The sequence below is a fragment of the Saimiri boliviensis genome, chromosome 12, assembly GCF_048565385.1.
Source record: "Saimiri boliviensis isolate mSaiBol1 chromosome 12, mSaiBol1.pri, whole genome shotgun sequence".
Taxonomy (NCBI): domain Eukaryota; kingdom Metazoa; phylum Chordata; class Mammalia; order Primates; family Cebidae; genus Saimiri; species Saimiri boliviensis.
Genome location: NC_133460.1, coordinates 8,831,152 through 8,856,969, shown reverse-complemented (window position 1 = coordinate 8,856,969; position 25,818 = coordinate 8,831,152). Strand labels below are relative to the sequence as shown.

General features: G+C 56.4%; 1 protein-coding gene and 1 non-coding gene across 2 annotated transcripts; both read left to right on the top strand.

Moving 5' to 3' along the window:
• The first annotated feature begins 2,063 nt into the window (after positions 1-2,063).
• On the top strand, positions 2,064-2,227 carry LOC120367486 (U1 spliceosomal RNA). The gene has a single exon (XR_005581864.1). It is a non-coding gene; the product is annotated as a U1 spliceosomal RNA (small nuclear RNA).
• A 6,219-nt stretch (positions 2,228-8,446) lies between these two features.
• LOC104651480 (glycine-rich extracellular protein 1) lies at positions 8,447-23,341 on the top strand. Its single transcript, XM_074383176.1, has 31 exons — positions 8,447-8,510; positions 8,767-8,799; positions 9,676-9,705; positions 10,465-10,497; positions 10,576-10,611; positions 11,055-11,090; positions 11,441-11,494; positions 11,772-11,831; positions 12,761-12,796; positions 13,164-13,202; positions 13,290-13,322; positions 14,788-14,817; positions 14,896-14,928; positions 15,361-15,522; positions 15,697-15,755; positions 15,812-15,845; positions 15,929-15,982; positions 17,225-17,260; positions 17,402-17,434; positions 17,662-17,802; positions 18,490-18,522; positions 19,044-19,080; positions 19,498-19,676; positions 20,504-20,545; positions 20,678-20,710; positions 20,879-20,941; positions 21,025-21,054; positions 21,142-21,201; positions 22,303-22,416; positions 22,844-22,897; positions 23,123-23,341. Exons 1-31 carry the CDS (start codon positions 8,447-8,449, stop codon positions 23,146-23,148), a joined length of 1,707 nt encoding a protein of 568 aa, XP_074239277.1. The 3' UTR covers positions 23,149-23,341.
• Positions 23,342-25,818: the final 2,477 nt, after the last annotated feature.

Genomic DNA, 25,818 nt, shown 5'->3' with positions numbered 1-25,818 from the left:
ATTCCTCCGATTATGAGCTAAGATATAATTATAGGTATATATGCGGGGAAATTTGTTTTTGTTTTTTTTGAGACGGAGTTTCGCTCTTGTTACCTAGGCTGGAGTGCAATGGCGCCATCTCGGCTCACCACAACCTCTGTCTCCTGGGTTCAGGCAATTCTCCTGCCTCAGCCTCCTGAGTAGCTGGGATTACAGGCACGCACCACCATGCCCAGCTAATTTTTTGTATTTTTAGTAGAGACGGGGTTTCACCATGTTGACCAGGATGGTCTCGATCTCCTGACCTCGTGATCCACCTGCCTCGGCCTCCCAAAGTGCTGGGGTTACAGGCGTGAGCCACCGCGCCCGGCCATTTTTTTTTTTTTTTTTTTTAAAGACGGGGTTTCACCATGTTGGTCAGGCTGGTCTTGAACTCCCGACCTCAGGTGATCCGCCCACCTTGGCCTCCAAAGTGCTTGGATTACAGGCGTGCGCCACCACACTCAGCCCTCAGGGAAATATTCTTTAGGCACTCATACTATCAACTATTATATGATTATATAGAGGCCCTAATTCTATAAACTAATATATGATTGTATAAAGGATTATATAAAAGGAAATAGCTGAGTAGTAACGTTATAAAGTGAGATGTTCCTCAAGCCCTAACTGTGCCAGAGTTCTGCTTCGTTCTCGTTCCTCGGTGCCTATATGGGGGGTTACCCATGCGATCCGACCGCCTTGGCCTCCCAGACGACTGGGATTACAGGCATGAGTCACCGCGACTGGCCTCAGGATCATAGCTCACTGCAGCCTCGACCTTTGGGCCCCAGCCACTTCCGAGGCAGCTCCTCCCTTCTCTGAGTTTTAGACTTGGCTCTCAGCTTCAATCCCTTTAGCGCCCTCCTTGGCTGAACGACCTTGGGAATGCAGTGAGCCTTTAAAAAACGGAGCTGAGGGCGCTAGGATGATCCCCTAAAGTCATTAGCAGGGGGCCCTCTCGGGGCACGCCAGGCTAGGGATTGTTCCTTCCCTCATCTAAGGACTCTTTATCCGTTTAACAGGGTGGGAGGAGTCACACTTCCGGGCAACCCTCCCCCAAAGGCCGGCCATCTCTCCTCCCGCCTTATTTTTGCTATTGCACTGATCTCTTGTCTGATATTTTATATTTGTGAGTTTACTTGTTGACTACCTGCTCTTCCTAGCCCTGACCTTCAGAACCAGTCCCCCAAACCCTCCGTGCACCCCACAAGTCTGACAGGTCATGGACTGCAAAGCTCCCAACGCATTCAGTGCCTGCACCCTCTGCAACGTTCCGTGCATACAGCAGCAGTGTGGGGGCGGGGAGGCTGGGATCCCGAGTAGGGGCCGCAGCCCACCTGGCTGCACCCTGCCTTGGCATTCGCATCTCTGGCAGCCATGCCCCAGTGACTCAGGATCCTTGCTGATGACTCCAGACTGGCCGACAGGAGGCCTGGGGCACACACTGGCCCCTCCCCAGCTGCCTAGGGCTACCTCTGCCAGCCCCATCCCCAGGACAGGTCCCCATCCAAGCACCCATTTTTGAAAGTCTGATTCACAATGATAATTTTTTTAAAAGCATGGAAACACATGCTTCAGATGTAAATTTCACTGTGTGTGAGGAAGGGCTGTAATATAAATATGTGTAAATGGAAGTAAGTACAGGGAGCAGGTAAGGCGTGGGCTGTGGTGTGAGGGAAACTAGGGCTGCCATCCTGTGCCCCAGTTTCTGTATGTGTAAAATGGGGATAAAAATAATAGTTATCGACCGGGTACAGTGGCTAATGCTTGTAATCCCAGCACCTTGGGAGGCTAAGGTGGGCGGATCACAAGGTCAAGAGTGGCCAATATGGTGAAACCCCATCTCCACTAAAAATACTAAAATTAGCTGGACGTGGTGGAGTGCACCTGTATTCCCAGCTACTTGAGAGGCTGAGGCAGGAGAACTGCTTGAACTTGGGAGGCAGAGATTGCAGTGAGCCAAGATCACACCATTGCACTCCAGCCTTGGGCGACAGAGCAAGACTCCATCTCAAAAAAATAAATAAATTTAAAGTAAATAAATAATACTTACCTGCCAGGGGAGATACCATGATCACGAAGGTGGTTTTCCCAGGGCGAGGCTTATCCATTGCACTCTGGATGTGCTGACCCCTGCGATATCCCCAAATGTGGGAAACTCGACTGCATAATTTGTGGTAGTGGGGGACTGTGTTCACGCTTTCCCCTGACTTTTCGTGGTTAAAATTTAAAAAATAAAATAAATAAATAAATAATAATAGTTATCTAGCCTAGGCAACATAGCAAGGCCCTGTCTCAAGAAAGAAAAAAGAAAGGAAGGAAGAGAAGGCAACAGAAGGGAGGGGAAGGGAGACAGAGAAGGAAAGAAAGAAAATAAACAGAGAAAAAGATAAAGAGGAAATAAATCAGTGGGACGCGGTGGCACACACCTTAAGTCCCAGCTGCTCAGGAGGCTGGAGTAGGAGGTTCACTTGATCCCAAGAGTTAAAGGCTGCAGTGAGCCATGATCGAACTACTATACTCCAGCCTGGGCAACAGAGAAAGACCCTATAAAAAATATAAAATAGGCCAGGCGCGGTGGCTCACCCCTGTAATCCCAACACTTTGGGAGGCCAAGGTGGGTGGATCACGAGGCCAAGAAATGAAGACCATCCTGGCCAACATGGTAAAACCCTATCTCTACTAAAATACAAAAAAAAAAAAAAAAAAAAAAAAAAAAAAATTAGCTGGGCATGTTGGCAGGTGCCTGTAGTCCCAGCTACTCAGGAGGCTGAGGCAGGGGAATCACTTAACTTGGGTGGCAGAGGATGCCATGAGCTGAGATCGTGCCATCGCACTACAGCCTGAGCGACAGAGCAAGACTCGTCTCAAAAAAAAAAAAAAAAAAATATATATATATATATATATATGGTAGTTCCTCAGGGAGTATGAGCACTAATGAGAAAATGCAGTTAGTGGCTTACTCACTGTTTAATTATAACAGCCTGGGCAAGGTGTGATCCCCAGCACTTTGGGAGGCTGAGGCGGGCAGGTCACTTGAGTTCAGAAGTTTGAGACCAGCCTGGGCAACATGGCAAAACCCCATCTCTACCAAAAAAAAAAAAAAAAAAAAAAAAAAATTTAGCAGGGCATGGTGGTGTGCACCTGTGTTTCCACCTGCTCAGGAGGCTGAGGTGGGAGGATCGCTTGAGCCCAGGAGGTGGAGGTTGTAGTGAGCCGAGATGGTGCCACTGCACTCCAGCCTGGGTGACAGAGTGAGGCTGAATCTCAGTAATAATAAAACAGACCCCCCTCATTGTACAATCTGTTGCAGTTTTTAACGCTGCAATCTGGACCAAAAATAGGCCCCAGGAGGAGAGAGGCCGGGACTCCTCTAACCACCCTGTGTCACAGGGACAGAGGGACGGGCCCACCCGTCTGAGGGTTCCGGACCAAAGTGCTTGGCCGGCCTCCTTTCAGGAGGAATCCTCCCAGCCGCCTCCCAGACACCCAGTTCCGGAGCCGGCCCCACCCGCGCGGCCTGCACCCTCTGCAAACGCGTCCAGGCGCGGGCCGCGCGCGCCCCCGTGTGTCTCATCGCCGCCGCAGCACCTGCGACCCCGCCCAGACTCTTCCCAGGAAGACGCACTCATCCCATAGCCGCCACAAAAGGACAAGACAGGAGCGACAACAGCGAAATTCCGTCTCAAGAAAAAAAAAAGTAGCCGGGCGCGATGGTTCAAGCCTGTAATCCTAGCACTTTGGGAGGCCGAGGCAGGTGGATCACGAGGTCAAAAGATCGAGACCATCCTGGTCAACATGGCGAAACCCCGTCTCTACTAAAAATACAAAACATTAGCTGGGCATGGTGGCGCGTGCCTGTAATCCCAGCTACTCAGGAGGCTGAGGCAGGAGAATTGCCTGAACCCAGGAGGCGGAGGTTGCGGTGAGCCGAGATGGCGTCATTGCACTCCAGCCTGGGTAACAAGAGCGAAACTCCGTCTCAAAAAAAAAAAAAGAAAAGAAAAGAAAAGAAAAGCCGGGCGCAGTGGCTCACGCCTGTAATCCTAGCACTTTGGGAGGCCGAGGTGGGTGGATCACCTGAGGTCAGAAGTTCAAGACCAGCCTGGCCATCATGGTGAAACCCCATCTTTAAAAAAACAAACAAACAAACAAAAAAAAGTAAAGGCGAGGGAATGAGCACCACAAGTGCAAAGGTGGCTATCCTAATGGGAGGGAGGGGACTGTGACGGGTGCTTCTGCAGAACTGGCTATGTTCTATTTCTTTTCTTTTTTCTTTTTTTTTGAGACGGAGTTTCGCTCTTGTTACCCAGGCTGGAGTGCAATGGCACCATCTCGGCTCACCGCAACCTCCACCTCCTGGGTTCAGGCAATTCTCCCGCCTCAGCCTCCTGAGTAGCTGGGATTACAGGAACGCGCCACCATGCCCAGCTAATGTTTTGTATTTTTAGTAGAGACGGGGTTTCACCATGTTGACCAGGATGGTCTCGATCTCTTGACCTCATGATCCACCTGCCTCAGCCTCCCAAAGTGCTAGGATTACAGGCTTGAGCCACCGCGCCTGGCCATGTTCTATTTCTTGACCCAGGTCTGGCTGCATAGGGGTTTGTTTCATAAGTACAATTGCTACACCGCACGTTCTCATCTCACATGTGCTTATTTTTGCATGCTATATTTCATAATTGAATAAGAGTTTTTTGTTTTGTTTTGTTTTGTTTCGAGACGGAGTCTCACTCTGTCGACAGGCTGGAATGCAGTAGTGCATTCTGGGCTCACTGCAATCTCTGCCTCCCAGGTTTAAGCGATTCTCCTGCTTCAGCCTCCAGAGTAGCTAAGATTACAGGCACGAGCCACCGCATCCAGCTAATTTTTGTATTTTTAGTAGAGACAGGGTTTTGCCATATTGGCCAGAATAGTCTCGATCTCCTGACCTCATGATCTGCCCGCCTCGGCCTCCCAAAGTACTGGGATTACAGGCGTGAGCCACCGTGTCCGCCTTTTTTTTTGTGAGACACACTGTTGCTCTGTTGCCAGGCTAGAGTGCTGTGGTGCGATCTTGGCTCATTGCAACCTCCGTCTCCCAGGTTCAAGTGATTCTCCTGCCTCAGTCTCCTGAGAAGCTGGAACTACAGGTGTGTGCCATGACGCGCAGCTAACTTTTTAATTTTTGTAGAGACAGGATTTCACCATGTTGGCCAGGATGGTCTCAATTTCTTGATCTCACGATCCACCTGCCTTGGTCTCCAAAAGTTCTGGGATTACAGGTGCGAACCACTGTGCCTGCCTGGTTTTTTGATTATTTTTGAGACAGAGTCTCACTCCGTCACCCAGACAATAGTATGATCAGTTCACTGCAGCCTCAACCTCGCAAGCTCAAGTGATCCTCCACCTCAGCCTTCCAAGTTGGAAGCATGGGTGCACCGCCCGACCCTGGCAATTTTTTATCTTTTGTAGAGATGGGGGAGGTCTCATTATGTTGCCCAGGCTGATCTCAAACTCCTGGGTTCAAACAATCCTCCTACCTCGGCCTCCCAAAGTACTGGAATTACAGGCATGAGCCCCTGTGCCTGACCACATTTGCTTAAGGCTTTTTTTTTTCCCCCCGACACTACACCAGAATAATTGCATAAGATTTTAATAAACTGGCAGCTGGGTAGGGAGGAGTTCGTACAGGTCAGCTTTGCTGGTGTGAGTTGCCTTGGGATGCCTGAGAAGGTGTACTAGAGGCTCTAATATTTGGGTTTGGACTGGAGAGCTGCCCAAGCAGAGTGGCCGGCAGGACCCCCGGCTCACAGCTGAGTGCAGAAGGTGTCCGCCCGGCAGGCGCCTGGCCACTGCTCCAACTGTCCTCCCCAAATTCCTGCCCTCACAGGTGCTGCTGGTGTCAAGCAGCTGGCAGGGAGTCTCTCGCCATTTTAGGTAATGCATTTCCTGGGCCTGGGACCCGCACTTCCAACATGCCTGCTGTCGTCCTGCCCTGAGGCCCCAGCCCTAGCCCTCCACAGCTGCTCCTCTGTTCAGACACTGTGTTATGTACCCCTCAGGCCAGGATGCCTGGCAGCAAAGGGTAGTCCACGTCAGGGCTTCAGCAGGGGCTCTCCCGGCCCACACATGGTCCTCGCTGTCAGGCAGGCCCTGCCTGGGTGGGTCTGGGGGTGAGCAGAGGGGCCTGGCTGTGCTGGCAGTAGGGGTGGTGGCACTGCAGGGGCTGGGACACTGACTGGGCCCAGCCTGCTCCTGAGTGGCTGTCAGGCTGGCCCGACGCCCTAAGCTGGCTGGCATTTTCCAAGGCCATGCCAGCACCAGGCAGCCTGGCAGTGGCGGCGGGCACTAGTGTTCCCTCTGGCAGTGGCCAAGCAGGCGCCCATCCTTTACCTCCCACAGGGCCCCTCCTGGTCTCCTGCCTGCCTCCTCCTGGGCCATTCTTTCCCAGCATCCTGCGGGGCAAGGCATGTGTCTGTGTAGGAGCTCTCAGCTGTCCCGGGTCTGAAGCAGACACCTCGTGCTGTCTGGCATAACTGGGCCTACTGCCCGTGTGTAAGCATTTAGGGTGCTGGAGAGCAGGGACAGCAGACGTGGGGACTGCCAGACTGCTGCGGTTCAGATCTCAGCCCCACTGCTCAGGAGTTGCACAATCTGAGCCAAGTGCCCTCCCCTCTGCCTCTGTTTCCCCATCTGTAAATGAAGATAAGTGGCAGCTCCTCCCAGTAGCCCCAACATCAAGGTGCTCGTATTGTCCTTTCAGGGGAGAGTGAACACACTCAGTAAGGCCCCGAGACAGATGGAGTCGGTGTTTGCACCCCGTCTGAATCCAGCACCTAGCTGCTAGCCACGGGGCACTCAGCTGCCCACCAAGAATACACAGGGGACCTGTGCCTGTGCCTGTGCCATGGGCAGAGCAGGTGGCCTGGTAGGAAAGCCCTCCCAAGGAGTCTGAATGGACCGTCCCTGCTGCCCTGGGCTCTCATGGGATGGATGAGGTTGAAGCATCCCTGAGCCCGTCAGCAGCCTCTGAAGGTCCAGCCTCTGGGACCCCGACTCATGGCTGCCAGGCAGGGCAGGAGGGGGGCGTTCAGGGCACTGTTCTGAGGCACTGGGCTGAGGGGGCCTGCTGTGAGCAGACAGGCCTTGTGCAAAGGTGGGTCTGTGGTGGAGAGGTGCACACCATGGGCATCTCAGTCTGCCTGTGGGTGTGAGGGGTGCAGCCTGTGATGTAGGTGGGAGGGGAGGCAGAGACGGAGGGGACACAGGGACATCAGTGCTGGGCGGCCTGTGAGTGAGGGTACCTGGTGGTAACCCTGCAGTCTACTGGCGCTGGACCCGGCCACAGACGTGTGGGCTCCACAGCCTCTCTGGGAGAAGCCTCTGCTGGCCCTTCCTCATTGCAGCCCCTCTCCAGACCCCCAGCCGAGCTGGGCTGCCTGGCTTGGCAGGCTGGACTCCTTAGCCAGAGGCTTGAGGAGGGGCTGGCGGAGCAGGGGACAGGCCAGCAGACAGGCAGGGTGTGGGGCCTTCTGGACGAGGGTGCAGGGCCTGGTGGCTGACTCACTGCCATCCCCAGCCAGCCTGGTGGGGTTTGCAGGCTCCTGGTGCGGTGGTGCCTGTTGCCCAGACCCCCACACCCGGCGCCTTCCTGCCAGGCCCCCAGCACAGGGCTCTGGCTCCAAGTCCATCCACCCAGCCCCAGGCGTGGAGAGCTGCTCCCAGCCCCCCACTGCCACCCTGAGCAGTGGCTCTGCTAGTCTGACCCAAAGTCAGTCGATGCTGAGGCAGGAGATGAGGAGCTGGAAGGCCTCCAAGGACTCTCAGAGAGGCTGGCGACAGCTGGCCCATCCCTGTGTGTCCCTATGCCTCCTGGAATTGGGGGGCTCTGGAGTTGGGGGCTCTGGCCCACTCCTGCAGTCCAAGCCTCCATGAAGACAAAGGGCCCCCCAGGAGAGGTCTGTGCAGTCTCAGGATTAGACGGGATGATGCCTGGCTTTTGTTGGGGACGCCACCCGCCTGTCAGATAGGGTCTGAGAAGCTGTCACCTCCACCCCTGTTGTCTGCAACACTCTGCAGCCCCAGCTTTTCTGGCCCTAGCTCCCGCCCTCTCCCCAGCTGTGTTTGGGCTGGGCCTAGGGTGCCTGCCTGCCCCTTACTGGGTGGACATCTGAGCCCTCTGGGCCTGGCGCCAGGGCCTAAGTCGCTGACAGGGGTGGAGAAGTCTCAGAGGCCAGGCAGGGGGCCTGTCCCGCTGTCAGTGCCCATGATGGATGAGGGGCTAGAGCTAGACTTCTGCCACAGGGGGAGGTGCGGGGCTGACCCCCCAGGGTCTGCAGGCAGAGCCTCTGCCTCTCGAAGCTGGGGCGCCTGGGCGAGGGTCCCCACCCAACCAGGGGTGTTTAAAAGTCCAAAGGGTGGGGGCCTTCCCACCCTGCACAGAGTCATGGGCACCTGGATCTTCCCTGCGGCTCTTTTCCTTCTCAGCCTGACTCCCGAGAGCTTGCAAGGTGGTGAGGGCAGCTCAAGGCTGGGGGTTGGAGGGCAGGCATCTTGTGACCAGGGCTGGAGGTCCTGGTGAGGCCCTGGCTGGATGCTGGGGTCCTGGAGACCAGGAGGGCTGGGGTGTGGGAAGCCTGGCCTGGTCTGGGCAGAGAACTCAGACATCAAGGGTTTTGGGGGAGCTGGAGGATAGATGCCTGGGCCCTGCCCCATCTCAGCCTCTGGGGTCCCCAGCCTTGAGTCAGCACATTCTTACTTGCCCAGGGCTGCCCCTGCTGCCTCCTGGCCTTCGGAAAGGTAGGTGGCCCCTCTGGCACTGGTGTCAGGGAAGAGGCCCCATCTCTCCTGCCCTGGGGGTGTGGGAGCTCTCTGGGACTCCTGATGGCAGGCCCAGGAGAGCTGAGGGCCCTTGCTGTCTTCTGGGAAGGGAGTCTTATCAAGTGTCCACTCAAGGGTGGGGGGGGCACAGACACCCTGCACTCTGGAAAGAGTCCCCCAGGCAGAACATGCAGCCCTGAGGAGGGGCCTGCGCTGGCTCAGAAGGGTCGAGGGTGTGACAGGAGGGGAAGGCTTCCCAGCAGCCTGAAGGGGGACAGCAGGGAGGGGACAAGGAGAGCCCAGGCAGGAGGCCGAGTGTCATGGAAGGGTCTTTACTCCAGAGACATGGGGGGTCCTAAGGGTAGGAGGAGAGGCTTCCCCTGAGCCCTGATGCATCTGAGCTTCAGAAGAGAAGGATGGGAGGGGGGGCGGTCAGGGGTGAGAAGAGGAGGAGATTTCCAGGGAGGGGAGCCCAGTACAGAGACTGGATGGGAGAGGTGAGGAAGAGGCTGGAGTGGGCCTGCCCCACAGCCCCCCAGGGCCCCAGCTCAGATACCTTCCTCCAGGCCCAGGGGCCCTCCAGCTTCCACTACCCTGGCCCCAGACTGCTCACAGGCTCTGCCTTCTACCCTCCTGTGACAGCAGGGAAACTGAGGCCCAGAGAGGTGGATGGCATCCAGATTTGGGCCCCTTTGTCCCCTCCTAAGTTCTCCCACTTCTCCCTGGACCCCACAGGCTTAGAGAGTCCAAATGGCTACCGATCAGGTAAAGCTTGTAGGGGGTGCTCGGGGAGGGGGGTACACTGGCTCCCAGCTGCTCAAGTACCCTGGGCTCAACATCTCACTTCTCTGACAGCCTATGGTCCCCGCAATGGTCTGGGAGCAGGTGAGGCCTGGCATAGGGAAGGGAGGAGTCTGAGGGCAGGGCTCGAGAGGGGTGTTTGGGGCAGGAGGGCAGGAGCAGGGAAAGCTGCGTTGGGAGGTGGAGAGGAAAAGGGGGAAGCAGTCATCTCAGAAATATAGGGGGACAGGCCAGGTGAGGTGGCTCACGCTTGTAATCCCAGCACTTTGGGAGGTTGAGGCGGGTGGATCACAAGGTCAGGAGTTCGAGACCAGCGTGGCCAACATGGTGAAACCCTGTCTCTACTAAAAGTACAAAAAGTAGCCGGGCATGATGGCATGTGCCTGTAGTCCCAGCTACTTGGGAGACTGAGGCAGGAGAACCGCTTGAATCCAGGAGGCGGAGTTTGCAATGAGCTGAGATCATGCCATTTCACTCCAGCCTGGGCATCAGAGCAAGACTCTGTTTCAAAAAAAAAGAAAAGAAAAAGAAATAGGTGGGGACAGAGCTGAGCCCCGGAGTGTCCCCCAGGCATCCTGGCTGGGGAGAGGGGAAGGTAGGCAGGAAGAAAAGGAAAGGGGAGGGAAGGAAAGAAGGAGAGAAGGAAGGAGGAAGGAAAGGAAGGAGAGAGGGAAGGAGGGAAGGCAGGAGGCTGAAAGCACCGCCTGTGCTCGGCAGCCCTCCACCCTCATGGGAAGGGACTGAGCTCCCACAGGCAAGCTGCGTGGAAAGGCTATGAGCAGGTGGGGGGTTCTGGGGAGAGCCTGGGAGAGGGTGTCCCTCACCGGCTCCCTGTCTCTCCAGGCTATGAAGGGGGTGTGAACCCACAGAAGCCAGGTGAGCCCTGCCTTGGCCCCAGCTCTCCTGCCCCAGCTTTCTCTCACACCCCTCACCTAACCTCAACTGTCTCTCCAGCATTCAGGATCAGGCATGGCCTGGGAATCCAGCCAGGTGACAGCCATAGGGTCCCCTCCTTGCCTCTCTCCCAAGCCACAGAGGGAAAAGGCAGGATTGGAGAGTGATGGGGAGAGGGGCACAGGGAGCTGCTCAGATTTTCTGCTGTCTGGCTTAGTCCACGGGGGGTCCAAGGGTCTTGTACCCCCACCACAGCTGGGACCCCAAACCTCCTCAGCTCACCTCTCCCTCTCTCACAGGCCCTTCCACTCAGAATGGCTACAGAGCAGGTAGAGGTGGGAGTTGGGGAGCTGGAAGGCAGTATTCTACAGGTATCCCTGGCATGGGGATTCCTGAGCCCCTCATCTGATCCTCATCTCTCTCCTAGGCATTGAAAGGGGCATGAAACCCCAGAACCTAGGTGAGCCTCGCCCAGCCCTGCCTGCACCCTGTCCCCCCTCCATCGGTCTTCCTGACTCCTTCCTGCCTTCTCGCCCCAGGGTTCAGGACCTTCCCAGGTGCTGCAGCCCAGCCGGGTGAGGTGGGGGGAGCGGTAGGGACATGGGAGGGGCGTGGAGGTGCCTAATCTTGCCTGATGCTGTGGGGGAAGGGATGCAGCGAGATCAGCATTTCTGAGGTCCTCTCCAGGCTCCCCCAGGCCTCAGAGAAGGCAGAACAGGTGGGAGCCTCACGGGATGGGCAGGAAGGGGACCACAAGGAGTTCTGGGACACACTGGCTCCTTCATCTGCCCATCTCTCTTCCCAGGCTTTGGAGGGGCTGTGAAACCCTGTCCTAACGTCCACTTCCCACTGTCTGTCTCTGTCTCCGCTTGACGCCCGTGTCCGCCCCCCTCCACCTCATGTCCCTCTGGCTCTGTCTCCCCAGGATATGGAAACGGGCTGGGAACAGGGGCCTTCCCAGGGGCTGGAGCCCAGCCAGGTGAGGACACAGACAGGTGGGGCAGACTCTGGGATTCTGGGAGGGAGGAGGAGTGGGTATAGCAGAGTCAGGGAAGCAGAGGCTGGGAGAGCTGGGCTCTGGAGGGTGGGCAGGGCTCAGCCACTCTGTCCCTTCCCAGGCCCAGCAGTGGGCGTGAAACCTCTGATGCCAGGTGCGGTAGAGCCCTGCCCCACCCTGCCCAGTTCTATCCGGGCGCCTCTGTGTCCCCCAAGCCTGCCCACCCCACAGCTCATGGCCCTCGCCTCTGTCTCCCCAGGATTGGTGAGCAGAAGTGGTTTGGGTGCTGGCACTCTTCCAGGGGCAGGAACCCCACCAGGTTCTGTCTCCCCATCTTTCTCTCACACCCAAGGGTGGCTGTGCGGGGGTCACAGGGAGGGGCAGGCAGGAGGGCTCGGGGTCCTAACCCTCATTCTTAGGGGAGGGGTTCTTGGGGTCAATGTCGGCCTCTTTCTAGCTCTCCCGAGGCCTGGGGGAGAGGAAAGCTCAGAAGCGGGTGAAGGGATGACCCCGCTCCTGTGCTGCCTCCTTGCCACGCTCGCTGTGTCCCATCCCTCTCTGTCCCCCTCTCAGTCTGTTACCCTCCCCAGGCACTGGTCCCTTTGTGGCCTGCTGATGCCATGCCTGTGACTGGAGACTCCTGGGGAGGCCTTTGAGCTGCCCTCTGGGCACATGCCCTTCGAGAACTGTCAGGGCATGGAACACAGTGGTGCTGGGGTGGTGTTTAGACCACAGAACTGCACCCCACAGGCCCAAAACCAGGCCAGGGAGGGTGGGGTGGAGCTGAGGGCCTGGGCTTGGGTCTGGGGGCTGGAGGGAGCTGCAGGCTCCCTTCCCTGGTCTCCCTTTTCCTGGCATGGGGGGCGGTGAACCCTCCAAAGCCAGGTGTGCCTGCCTTGTCCTGGGTCCCTGCCCTCCACTCCCCCATGCACACACATCAGCCCGGTCTCCGCTTCCTCCTTCCACCAGGTCTCCCAGGATCTGGTGACGGGGATGGGAAGGGAGCTGGGGACTTCCTGGGAGCTGGAGCCCAGCCAGGTGAGGGCACCTGGACTAAGCTGGGATTCTAGAAGGAGACACAGAGAAGAGATAGGGGATGTTAGAAGTCCAGAGGGCAGAAAGTTGATTTCTTGGGGAGAGCCCCTGCTCTCCCCTCCCCCATCTTGATTGTGGCCCCCACATCTCTGGCCTTGTCCCACCCTCAAGTCCTCCCCAGATCCACCCCTCACACACTGCTTTTCCTCCCAGGATACAGCAATGGAAACAGCCCAGGAACCCAGCCAGGTGGGGGGCAAAGGGGCTGGGGTGGCTGGGAGGAAGAGGTCAGGGGCCCGGGGCCATATTCTGGGTCCCCGATGGGCTCTTGGGGGTTCATTCATTCACCCAATCTCCCCTGAGCACCCACCCACCCTGAGCCAGGCCTCAGCTGGGCAGGGAGGACACTCCAGCTGGTCAAGGGTGGCCACGGTCTGGACTCCCAGGCCAAGAGCCAAATCCAGCCACGACTGCGGTCAGTCCCGGGAGGGAATTCACACAAGACAGACCAAGAGAGGGCAGAGGCCACGAGACAGAAGGGGAGAGGGCAGGGCTCCAGGCCCCAGCTCATTCCCACTGCAGCGCCTCCACAATGCCGTCTCTGCCCCTCAAACAGGTCCTGCCGCTCAAAATGGCTTTGGACCAGGAAAAGAGGGTGGGGACGGAAGCAGGGAGCCTGGGGCTGAGATTCTGGGCGCAGGCCCAGAGGAAAGGATCCCTCATGCTCCCATCATCCCCCCAGGCTTTGGAGGGGGTGGAAAACCCCAGAAGCCAGGTGAGCCCCACCCTGTCCCTGTCTCCCTGCCCATTTCCTGTGCATCTGCTGCTGCTTCCCCAGAGTCCCGGATCTCCGCATTCTCTCTGTCTCCCTGGGATGTGGGAATGGGAATGGGTGGGGAGCCGGGGCTTCCTGGGAGCTGAAACCCAGGCAGGTGGGGCCCTGGAGTTGTGGAAGCATGGAGGTCTTAGGGGTTGGGGGTTACTGATGGGGGTGGGGGCCTGGCCCTGGTTCTGAACGGAGAAGAAGGGCCTGGTGGACTTGCACGGACTCCTTCCCCTTCTCTTCCCAGGCCTGGGAGGAGGACTACAGCCTCAGACAGCAGGTGAGCACCACCTTCTAGCCCCTCAGCTTCGTCTCACACAACACACCTCTTTCAACAAACCAATCCAGGCCTGGAGCCGTGGCTCACGCCTGTAATCCCAACAGTTTGGGAGGCGGAGGCAGGTGGATCACTTGAGCCCAAGAGTTCAAGACCACCATGGGCAACATTCCCAAACTGGCCTTGAACTCTTGGGCTCAAGGGATCCACTTATAAAAAAAACACAAAAATTAGCCAGGTGTGGTCGCACATGCCTGTCATCTCAGCTACTCTGGAGGCTGAGAGGGGAGGACCAGTTGAGCCCAAGAGGTCGAGGCAGTAGTGACTGGAGATCTTGCCACTGTACTCCAGCCCCGATGACAGAGGGAGGCCCTGTTCAAAAAACAAACAAATCCATAGACCATGCCTGTTCTGAGCCAACCAGGTGCTGGGGACAGGCCCTCCCCAAACCAGGGCCACGCTGGGACATAAAATGTGGGCTGAGGCTGCCCCAGAGCCCGGCCCTGGGTGTTCTGGGCAGGAGACAGTGGAGGCCAGGGAGGAGAGAATGGCCCAATACTCTGAGAAACTGGACCAAAAAGAGTTTTGAATGGCCGGGCGTGGTAGCTCATGCCTGTAATCCCAGCACTTTGGGAAGCCAAATTGGGCAGATCATCTGAGATCAGGAGTTCGAGACCAGCCTGACCAACATGGGGAAACCCCATTTCTACTAAAAATACAAAACAATTAGCTGTGCGTGGTGGCACATGCCTGTAATCTCGGCTACTCGGGAGGCTGAGACAGGAGAACTGCTTGAACCTGGGAGGCAGCCGTTGCCATTAGCCGAGATGACGCCATTGCACTCCAGCCTGAGCGATAAGAGTGAAACCCTGTCTCAAAAAATAGAGAGAGAGAGAGGGGAAGAGTCATGAAAAATAAAAAAAATTAAAATAAAGAATTTTGAACAAAGAGGGTACAGACTCCAGCAAGAGCTCAAGACCCAGGGTGGCAGGAGCTGGAGCCTGACAGCTGCAGGCTGCTGAGGAGAGGAACCCACCTTTCCAGCTGGTTGAAGTCAGAGGTGGTGACACCCCTGCCCCAGGTGGCTGGAGATGGCATCCAGGGCTCCTGAGGGCCTTAACCCTTTCTCTCCTTCCACAGGCCCCGCCACTCAAAATGGCCATGGACCAGGTAGGAGTGGGGCTGCGGTTTGGGGAGGCCTAGAGCTGGGGCCCCAGGTTCCTCACCTGCTCCGTGTCTCTCCACCAGGCTATGTCGGGGGTGTGAAACCACAGAAACCAGGTGAGCCTTGCCCCGGCCTGTCCCTCTGCCTCCCCAACCCTGAGCTCCTTCCCCTCATTCATACCCGCCTTGATCTATTCCCCCAGGACTGTAGTATGGGACTGGGCTGGGAGCCCAGCCACGCGAAGGGGATAGAGTTTGGGGTTCCAGGGTCCACATCTAGGTGGCCTTTTCCTCCCAGGGGTGGGATTGGAGAGGGATGGCAGGGCATCTCCAGGATCACTGGCTTCTGGCTTGGCCCTGGAGGAGAACTCTAGGCGCTGTGCCCCCAGCTTAGCTCAGCCCTCCCTCCTTGACAAGCCCCCCAGCTCAGAATGGCCACAGAGCAGGTCCTGAGAGGATGGGAGGAGCTAGGGTCTCGATGCTGGGGTTCTGAGGTAGATGTGAGCTGAGGGCTCCTGGGTACCTCATCTGCTCCCCATTTTCCTGAAGGGTTTAGAAGGGGTGTGAAGGCACAGGGGCCAGGTGAGCCTGAATCTCCCCTGAGCTTCTGTCTCCCCAACTCTCAGAGCCCTCTGCCCCCTCTCATCCTCACCTCCATCTGTCCCCCACGATTCGGGAATGGGAGTGGGAATGGGCTGGGTGCTCAGCCAGGTGAGAGAGGTGGGGTCTGGGGGTCTGCTCCTGGGGCGTCTCTTCCTGCCTCCCTCCCCAGTCTCACAGCCGAGATGCTGAATAACTGAGGGCAGCTGGGAGGAGCCTCCAGGATTCCCTCACCTCCGCCTCAACCACACCCCAAATCCCCACCCCACCCTCCTCTCCCCACAGTCTTGACAGCCCAGAATGGATTTGGATTTGGAGCAGGTAAGAGCAGGGGTAAGGAAGGAGTCGGGGGAAACTGTGGGTGCGGCCCCTGAGTTGCTCCCGGGCCTCATATCTCCAGGCCTTGGCGGGGGTTGTAAAGCCTCTGAGGCCAGGTGAGCCCCGCCCTACTCTGCCTCTCTATGCACGCACCCCTGAAGCCAGAAGCACCCGGCTCATACTCCCTCTCCTTCTCCAGGATATGGGAAGATGTGGGGAGCAGGGGCCTTACCTGGGGCCAGAACCCAGCCAGGTGACGACACCTGGAGCAGGAGCCCAGCCTTTTTTTCTTTTTTTTTGAGACAGTCTTGCTCTGTCACCGAGGCTCGAGTGCAGTGGTGTGATCTCGGCTCACTGCAAACTCTGCCTCTCGGGTTCAAGTGATTCTCTTGCCTCAGCCACCTGAGTAGCTGGGATTACAGGCGCCTGACATCACGCCTGGCTAATTTCTATATATATATATATATATTTTTTTTTTTAGCAGAAACAGGGTTTCACCATATTGGTCAGGTTGGTCTTGAACTCCTGACCTCAGGTGACCTGCCCTTCTTGGCCACCCAAAGTGCTGGAATTACAGGTGTGAGCCACCATGCCCGGCCTATTTATTTATTTATTTATTTATTTTTTGAGATGGAGTTTCGCTCTTGTTACCCAGGCTGGAGTGCAATGGCGCGATCTCGGCTCACCGCAACCTCCGCCTCCTGGGTTCAGGCAATTCTCCTGCCTCAGCCTCCTGAGTAGCTGGGATTATAGGCACGCGCCACCATGCCCAGCTAATTTTTTGTATTTTTAGTAGAGACGGGGTTTCACCGTGTTGACCAGGATGGTCTCGATCTCCTGACTTCGTGATCCACCCGCCTCAGCCTCCCAAAGTGCTGGGATTACAGGCTTGAGCCACCGCACCCGGCTTATTTATTTATTTATTGAGATGGAGTCTTGCTCTGTCACCCAGGCTGGAGTGCAGTGGTGCAATCTCAGCTCACTGCAACCTCTGTCTGCTGATTCAAGTGATTCTCCTGCCTCAGCCTCCTGAGTAGCTGGGATTACAGGCACCTGCCACCAAATCTGGCTAATTTTTGTATTTTTAGTAGAGATGGGGTTTCACCATATTGGCCAGGCTGGTCTTGAACTCCTGACCTCAGATGATCCACCCATCTCAGCCTCCCAAAGTGCTGGGATTACAAGCATGAGCCACTGCACCCAGCCTAACCCAGGCTTCTTGGAGGGAATGGGGAACGCAGGAGCAGCCAGGGGACCAGGAGGACAGCGTGTGGGTCTGAATCCTGGGGAAATGGGTGCCACTGGCTAGCCCGGTGTGGTTCCACCTCCGTTTCTCTCTGTAGGCCTGGGAAGGGGAGTGAAGCCTCAGAAGACAGGTGGGGGAGGGCTCTGGCCCCCCTGCCCCGTCTCTAGGGCTTCTCATAGCCGAGCTGCTTCCTCCTGATGCCCTCTCTGCATGCCGCCGTCTCACACTCACCCCGTCCCTCTCCCTCAGGTTATGGCCAGAAAAATGGGCTTGGAGTCCAGCCAGGTGAGGGCAGCTGGCCCTGGCGCCCAAGTGGTCAGGAGGTAGGGCGGGAGGAGAGAAGCCGGGGCCACAGAGACAAAGGGCCGGGGTCCGGAGGTCGACAGCTTTGGCTGGAGTTGACATCAGCCTCTCTGTCTCTCCCAGGTCTAGGAGCGGGCATGAAGCCTCAGATGCCAGGTGAGGGGACTGCCGGCATCTGTGGCCCCACCTCCCCTAGCCCACGGTATTCAAGCTGGGTCTGCATGGGACTCCCAGGGGAGGGGTGACCCCTGCTTCCTGAGCGAGGAGAGGTCTGTAGGCGCATCAAGGACTGCAGGGAGAGGAGGTGGGGGAGAGACCAAGGGCCCCTTCCTGGAGGTCCCCATCAGGCTCAGCCTTACCATGCTCCCCTTTCTGCCCCACAGGCCTGGCAGCTCCAAATGGCTATGGACCAGGTAGGGGCAGGGCTGGGGTTCCAGGAGGCCCAGGGCAGAGACCCTGGGTCCCTCACCTGTTTCCTGTCTCTCCACCAGGCTCTGTGGGGGTCATGAAGCCCCAAAAACCAGGTGAGCCCACTCGGCCTGTCCCTCTGCCTCCCCCAAACCCTGAGCTCCCTCCCTCATTCACATCCCACTTCGGCTCCATTGGGACTCAGGAGAGAGCTGGGAGCCCAGCCACTGAGGGGTGTGGAGGCGGCTGTCCCTGCCTCCCTTCCAGGCCTCCAGGGCAGGTGGGCACCAAATTGAGGGAGAAGGGGTGGCTCCAGGACTCCTGCTTTCTGACTTGGCTCTGAAGGGGGAGCCACAGGCCCTATGCCCCAACCTCATCTAGAATCCCAAACCCCTGCTCACCCCTCCCTCCCCACAGGCCCCTCAGCCCAGAATGGCTACAGAACAGGTACTGGGGGGCTGGGGTTGCTGGGGTTACAGAGAGGAGGAGAGAGGTGGGGGCCTCTGAGGGTTCTTTTGGGGGCTCCCGCAGCCTTAGAGGGGGTAGATTCTGGAGTGGAGATGGCACAAGGTGGAGGGAGATGCCCAGAGCTCCACTTCCTAAATTGGGGGGGACAGGCGCCAGCCCCCTTCTACACCCCAGCCTCTCCCCATGCCTCTCCACAAGCCCCACAGTTCCGTCTGGCCATGGACCAGGTAGGGCAGGTTGGCATGGGCACCAGGTGAGGGGGCAGATGCTGGATCTGGAAGAGGCCCCTTGTGAGGGGTGTGACATGGGTACCTCACCTGCTCCCATCTCTCCAGGCACTGGAGAGGGCACGAAACTTCAGAAGCCAGGTAAGCCCTTTCCACCTCTGTCACTCTCCCTGCGCACAGACACAGCCTACCCCCTCCACCCTTTTCCCCACAAGCCACGCCCTGTCTCCCTAGGGTGCAAGAACAGGCTGGAGCTGGAGCCTTCCTGTGGGAAGGAGCCCAGCTAGGTGAGGGATGCTGGGGGGATCTGGGGCAGAGGGGAAGGGGGATGGGCTCCAAGGGGCAGAGCTGGGTATCAGGGAGGGAAGGGGCAGGGTGGGGTCGGCCTGTCCATCATTTTCCATGGGTCTCTGGCCTGGGAAGGGATCTGAAACCTCCAAAGCGGAGTTTCTCTCTGTCCCTCTTCCTGCTTCCTCTGAGGTCCCCAACTCCAAGCCCACCCTTATGCCCTGCTCTCTGCCCCAGGATACACACCAGGCACCCAGCTGGGGCTCCTGTCAGGTGAGAAGTGAGGGCTAGGGAGCTGAGCAGAGGAGAGAGGGGTTCACTACCCCCATGGGGTAGACCGGGGTCTGAACTGGCTTCTTTCTGCCTCTCCCCAGGCCTGCGAGAGAGCTTGAAGGCTCGGAAGCCAGGCAAGTTGGGGAGCACCCCCTGCCCCGCTCTGCCCCGCACCTCCTTCTACCTCTCAGCCCTTCCAGCCCCCACCCCCAGTGCTACCACGCTCATCTTTGCTTTCCCTCTCCAGGATATGGCCATGGAAATAGGCTGTGGGCCCAGCCAAGTGAGGCCACTGGGACTGGGGTGGAGGCCCAGGAGGGAGGGAGAGGGAGGCTGCTGGAAGATGGAGGGGCTGGAGGACAAACAGCAGGAGCCCCATCCCTGTGTCCCTCCATCCCCTGCCTGGGTCCCCAGGTCTCCCCAGCAGGGTATGGCCCGAGGCAGCTGGGCTTTCTCCAGCCTGGCTAATGTCCCCCTTAGGTGCCAGGTCTGCCCTAGAAGCCACACAGGCCGGTGGCTTGGCCAGGCCAAGGCCTCCTAGGCAGCGTCAGTGAGGACTGGCCTAGAGAACACACCCACCCCTCCCTTCCTGCCCATCTTAGGTCCCTGTAATTCGAGGGTGGCTCCACTGCTCCTCCCCAGGCTTCCCACTCCAGGGATCCCTTCGGACAGAGAGGGTGTCTGGGGCCTGAAATCCCAGCCCCTTCCCGCAGTGCAGAATGGCAAGTTCCAAGGTCAGTGTGGAGTGGGAGTGCCTGGCTGCCATGTCCAGCTCTCTCCTGTTCTCTGATGCTGAGGCTCAGAGAGGGCAGTGACTTGTCACACAGGGATCCGCTGAGGAGAAGCCTGAACTCTGGCTCTGGGACCCCATGTGGCCCCCAGTAGGGAAGCCCTTTCCATCCGTGCCCCATGGCAGCTGCAGCCCCCCAAGCCCTGGGCTAGGCTCACTCCTGCCTCAACTTTTCTCCATCCAGTGGGGACTGAAATCTCAAAAAGCAGGTGTGAGTCTTTATGCCCCCAGGCCCCACATCCCAGAGGCACAAACTCTCAACTAGGTCTATCCTCTGTCCCCACACCAGATCAGGGTCACGCCTTCATCAACCTTGTTCCCTAGGCTGCCTCAGCTATTCAGGCGACCTGCGGCCAGGAAGTCCCTCCCTGAGTTGCTGCCTTTTTTTTTTTTTTTTTTTTTTTTTGAGACAGTCTCACTCTGTCTCCCAGGCTGGAGTGCACTGGTGCCATTTTGGCTCACTGCAAAATCAGCCTCCCAAGTAGTTGGCATTACAGGCATGCACCGCCATACCTGGCTCATTTTTGTAATTTTTATAGAGATGGGGTTTCGTCATGTTGGCCAGGCTAGCTCAGCCTCCCAAAGTGCTGCGGTTACAGGCACGAGCCACTGCGCCTGGCCCCCTGCTGCTTGCTAAGTTTCTTCTGGTTCCATTCCCTGTGGACAGGAAAAGTCTCTGCTTCCCCTTCAGAGTCCCTGTAGTCCATCTTTGGCCCCCAAGGAATCAGGGGAAGTCCGGGTCCTCCACACTGATCTCCATTCTCCTCACAGGGCACCAGCCTCCAAGGAGCTATGGACCAGGAGCAGAACTGGGTGAGGAGCCCCTTCCTGGAGTTCCTCCCCTCCCTTCCCTTCCTCTTCCTGCTGCCATCCCAGGAAGAGAGGAGGCCAAGGCTGTGGCTCTCTCTGACCCCCATCTCTGAGTCACAGCTTTCCCTCCCCCAGGTTTCAACGGTGGCCTTGAGCCACAGAAAATTGGTGAGTCCTCCTGAGCCCCTATGTTGGGTGGAAGCTGGCATCTGCCACATGCCTGAGTCAATCTGTCTGTCCGCATCCCCCTGTCTATGAGCAGGTCACCTGGCCCTCCTGATGCTGTCCCTGTTCCACTAGCCTGTCCCTAGCTCCTCTCCAATCTCTGTCCTGCAGGTTTTGGTTATGGGAATGGTGTCCTGGGAGTCAGGGTCTTCCCCGAGGCCCACCCACAGCCAGGTGCCTGGGGAGCGGGGGCAGAGGTGGGAGCGTTGGGCTCAGAGGCCACAGCCCGGCCTCTGACACCCTCTTTCCTCCTCCAGGGTTCCCTGGGGCCAATGGCTTTAGGAATGGTGAGTCAGATCCAGGGGACAAAGTGCAGTGGGGTGGGGGAGCCAACGACCCAGGGGCTAGGTGGGAATGACTGGAGTCTCTTGCAGGGGATGGAGTGGAAGCTCTGGTGTACCCCAGAGCCTCGGCTCCAGCCCCTGAAGGAAATGGTAAGAAATGAGCAAGGCCAGGCTTGGCGGCTCACGCCTGTAATCCCAACACTCTGGGAGGCTGAGGTGGATGGATCACCCTGGCTAACATGGTGAAACCCTGTCTCTACTAAAAATACAAAAATCAGCTGGGTGTGGTGGCATGTACCTGTAATCACAGCTACTTAGGAGGCTAAGGTAGGAGAATCACTTGAACCCGGGAGGTAGAGGTTTCAGTGAGCCGAGATGGCGCCACTGCACTTCAGCCTGGCAACAGAGTGAGACTTTGTCTCAAAAAAAAAAAAAAAAAAAAAAAAAAAAAAAAAAAAAAAAAAAAAAAAAAAAAGCCGGGCGAGGTGGCTCAAGCCTGTAATCCCAGCACTTTGGGAGGCCGAGGTGGGTGGATCACGAGGTCAAGAGATCGAGACCATCCTGGTCAACACGGTGAAACCCCGTCTCTACTAAAAATACAAAAAATTAGCTGGGCATGGTTGTGTGTGCCTGTAATCCCAGCTACTCAGGAGGCTGAGGCAGGAGAATTGCCTGAACCCAGGAGGCGGAGGTTGCGGTGAACCAAGATCGCGCCATTGCACTCCAGCCTGGGTAACAAGAGCAAAACTCCGTCTCAAAATAAATAAATAAGTAAATAAATAAATAAAAATAAAAATAAAAGAAAGAAAGAAAAAGAAAAAAGAGCTGGGCACAGTGGCTCATGGCTATAATCCCAGCACTTTGGAAGGCTGAGGTGGGTGGATCATGAGGTCAAGAGATCAAGACCATCCTGGTCAACATGGTGACACCCCGTCTCTACCAAAAATACAAAAATTAGCTGGGCATGGCGGTGCGTGCCTGTAATCCCAGCTACTTGGAAGGCTGAGGCAAGAGAATTGCTTGAACCCAGGAGGCGAAGGTTGCAGTGAGCCGAGATCGCGCCATTGCACTCCAGCCTGGGTAGCAAGAGCAAAACTCCATCTCAAAAAAAAAAAAAAAAGAAAAGAAAAGAAAAGAAAAGAAAAGAAAAGAAAAGAAATGGGCCTTCAGGGAACAGAGCCAAGCCCAACAGGGGCCAGGGGAACCTAGCTCCAGTGGGCAAGGGTGCCCATGCCAGCTTTCCTCCTACAGGACAGGCTGGGCTGCTGTGGGGCTCTTCCTGGCCCACCCTCCAGACTTGGGGGACTAGCTTGAAACCTGGATATCAGGCTGGAGGCAAGTATGCTGAGGCCGGGAACCAGCCAGGTAACGAACGGGGTGCCTGGATGAGTGTGCTGGGGCCATCAGAGATGGCTTCAGGCAACTAGGCCCTGGGCCCTGGTTCACCCACAGCCCCGCAGAGATGGAGGGGATGGAATGAGTGGGAAGAGGCCAGGAGGGCACAGGCAGGGAAGAGCATGGGGCTGGAGGAGAGGCCGCAGAGCCTGGGACCCTGAGTGCCAGTCTGGACCCTGGACCGAAATGCGGAGGTGATAAAGCTGGGAATGAGGGCCACTGGGGACCCAGTTCCCCACACTCCATCCCTCTCCCCAGGGTTCTCTGGGAAGCTGAGGCCAGAGCTGAGCCCTGGGCCCTTCAGGGTATGGGGGTCTCCCAGAGGCTGGGTTGAAGCTGGGGTGGATGGAAGTTCTCTGGTGACCCAAGTGCCCCTGGCCGTCTGTCTGTGCTGTAGGGGGCCCTGAGGTGAAGAGAGGCAGCAACGGCCAGATGGGGAATGGCTATGGAGGTGAGGGAGGTGCAGTGGCCCAGTCACCTGCCCAAAGGCCTCCCATGGTCACCCCTCCAACCCCATGGGGGTGGCGCCCAGCCCTCGGGAGGGATAGCAGCTTCTGCCACCTGTAGGTGACTGCTGAGTGACCAACCCCAGAGGCTCAGGTCCTGGGAGGGGAGGAGGAGGCAAGGCCTCACCAGTGGCCCGCCCCTCCCTAGTCCCAGCTCTACCTCTTCCCAGGCCGCTGCCCTCTGGGGAAATGCTGAGCACTGCAGGGCCCCTGCCGTCCCGGTCCCGAGGACCCTCATACCCTCGCCTGCCCGCCAAGGAAGGCAGACCCTCAAGCTTGGCCTCCAGTGCTGCCTGGCCTGCGTCTCCCCTAGAACCGCAAATGTGCTTTCCTGCTTGCTTCCGCTTGCCATGCAAAAGGCTTGCTGACCAGGGTGGGATTGGCATGAGCCTGCAGCCACTACCCAGCACCTCATTCATTCATTCGACAAACATCAGTGAGGCCATGCGCCAGGGACCATGTTCCCAGTGGGAGAAACCATGAGAAGAAAACAGACTCAATCAACGCCTGCCCTCAGGGAGGGCATCATTTGGTCACCCCGTAGTAGGGGAACCACATCCAGGCTGGGGAACTTAAGCATGGAATTGAACACTTCATTATTTGTGTTTTAATTTATAATTGATCTATTAAAGTTATTAGATAAAAACCTCATTTTCCTTAGCCTTTACAGTGGGCCTTCCAGAAACTGTATTGACTAATAATTTGGATGTAAAACTCACTTTCACGTTCTTTGAAGAATGATCAATTAGATTATAAATTTCATGGCTTGGCCAGACACGGTAGGTCACACCTGTAATCCCAGTATTTTGGGAGGCTGAGGCAGGATTGCTTGAGCCCACGAGTTCGAGACCAGCCTGGCCAATACAGTGAGACCCCCATCTCTATAAAGAAATAAATACGGCCGGGCGCGGTGGCTCAAGCTTGTAATCCCAGCACTTTGGGAGGCCGAGGCGGGCGGATCACGAGGTCGAGCGATCTAGACCATCCTGGTCAACATGGTGAAACCCCGTCTCTACTAAAAATACAAAAAATTAGCTGGGCATGGTGGTGCGTGCCTGTAATCCCAGCTACTCCGGAGGCTGAGGCAGGAGAATTGCCTGAACCCAGGAGGCGGAGGTTGCGGTGAGCCGAGATCGCACCATTGCACTCCAGCCTGGGTAACAAGAGCAAAACTCCGTCTCAAAAAAAAAAAAAAAAAAAAAAAAAAAGAAATAAATAAGTCGTTCTCATATAAGCACTGTTAAAACATAAAAAAAGAAAAAAAAGAAAGAAATAAGTGGCCGGGCCTGTAATCCCAGCACTTTGGGAGGCCGAGGTGGGTAGATCGCCTGAGGTCAGGAGTTTGAGACTAGCCTGACCAACATAGTGAAACCCATCTCTACTAAAAATACAAAAAATTAGCTGGGCATGGTGGCGGGCTCCTGTAATCCCAGCTACTCGGGAGGCCGAGGCAGGAGAATCACTTGAACCTGGGAGGCAGAGTTTGCAGTGAGCTGAGATCTCGCCATTGCACTCCAGGCTGGGCAACAAGAGCAAAACTCCGTCTCAAAAAAAAAAAAAGAGAAATAAATAAGTAAATAAAAACAAATATGAATTTCACAGCTCGACTTTCCCCTAAGTATTTAGCATGCCTTAAATGCCCAATTAACAAAATACACTTAGATATCTCAAACGACAATTAGACACATAACCAACTTGATTCTCTTAATGGAGCCAGGTACAAATCCAAAATCAGCATCTTCCTAAATGTTTGATTTATTTCTTTCCAAGAGCACTTATGGGGCTCTTGGAAATAAATAAATCAAACATTTAGTATATCAGATGACTTTATTTTTTTGTTTTTGACACAGGGTCTCACTCTGTCCCAGGCTGGAGTGCACTGGCATGATCAGGGTCTCACTATGAGAGTCTCTCTCTCTCTCTCTCTCTCTCTCTCTCTCTCTCTCTCTCTCTCTGAGACGGATTCTGTCACTTAGGGCAGTGGAAGGACCTCGGCTCACCGCAACCTCCACCTCTAAGGTTCAACTGATTTGCCTGCCTCAGTCTCCTGAGTAGCTGGAATTACAGGTGTGAGCCACCACACCCGGCTAATTTCTGTATATTTAGTAGAGATGGGGTTTCAGCATGTTGGTCAGGACGGTCTCGAACTCCTGACCTTGTGATCCGCCTGCCTCAGCCTCCCAAAGTGCTGGGATTACAGGCGTGAGCCACCACACCTGGCCCGGCTGAACTCTTCCAAACTTCTTAAAAGCCAGTTACTAATCCTGGAGCAGTGTCAGTGCTACAGGACAGCTTAATTTTTCACCCCATGATTACAAATGTATCGAACAGTACATGCAGAGGCAGGGTCCCACGCAGGGTCCAGAGTGGAGGTTGTGCAATTAGAAATTGACCCACAGTGCTGAATTTTGACTCAGAGCCTGGACAGTCCAAGAACTTTTTTTTTTTTTTTTTTTTTTTTTGAGATGGAGTTTCACACTGTTGCCCAGGCTGGAGTGCAATGTCACTATCTCAGCTCACTGCAACCTCCGTCTCTCAGGTTCACATGATTGTCCTGCCTAAGCCTCCTGAGTAGCTGGGATTACAGGCACATACTACCATATCTGGCTTTTTTTTTTTTTTTGTATTTTTAGTAGAGGTGGGGTTTCACTATGTTGGCCAGACTGGTCTCAAACTCCTGGTCTCATAATCCACCTGCCTCAGCCTCCCAAGATGCTGGGATTACAGGCGTGACCCACCAAGCCTGGTCTTTATTTCTTTCTTTTTTTTCTGAGACAGTCTTGCTCTGTCACCCAGACTGAAGTGCAGTGGCACAATCTCGGCTCACTGCAACCTCTGCTTCCTGGGTTCAAGCGATTTTCTCTCC

Excerpts from the sequence above, each read along its gene's own strand:
- LOC104651480 (XM_074383176.1), top strand. The coding sequence starts at position 8,447 with ATGGGCACCTGGATCTTCCCTGCGGCTCTTTTCCTTCTCAGCCTGACT. Across the intron at positions 11,832-12,760 it reads AGGGGCAGGAACCCCACCAG|GATACAGCAATGGAAACAGC; the intron begins GTTCTGTCTCCC and ends TTTTCCTCCCAG. Across the intron at positions 13,203-13,289 it reads CTTTGGACCAGGAAAAGAGG|GCTTTGGAGGGGGTGGAAAA; the intron begins GTGGGGACGGAA and ends TCATCCCCCCAG.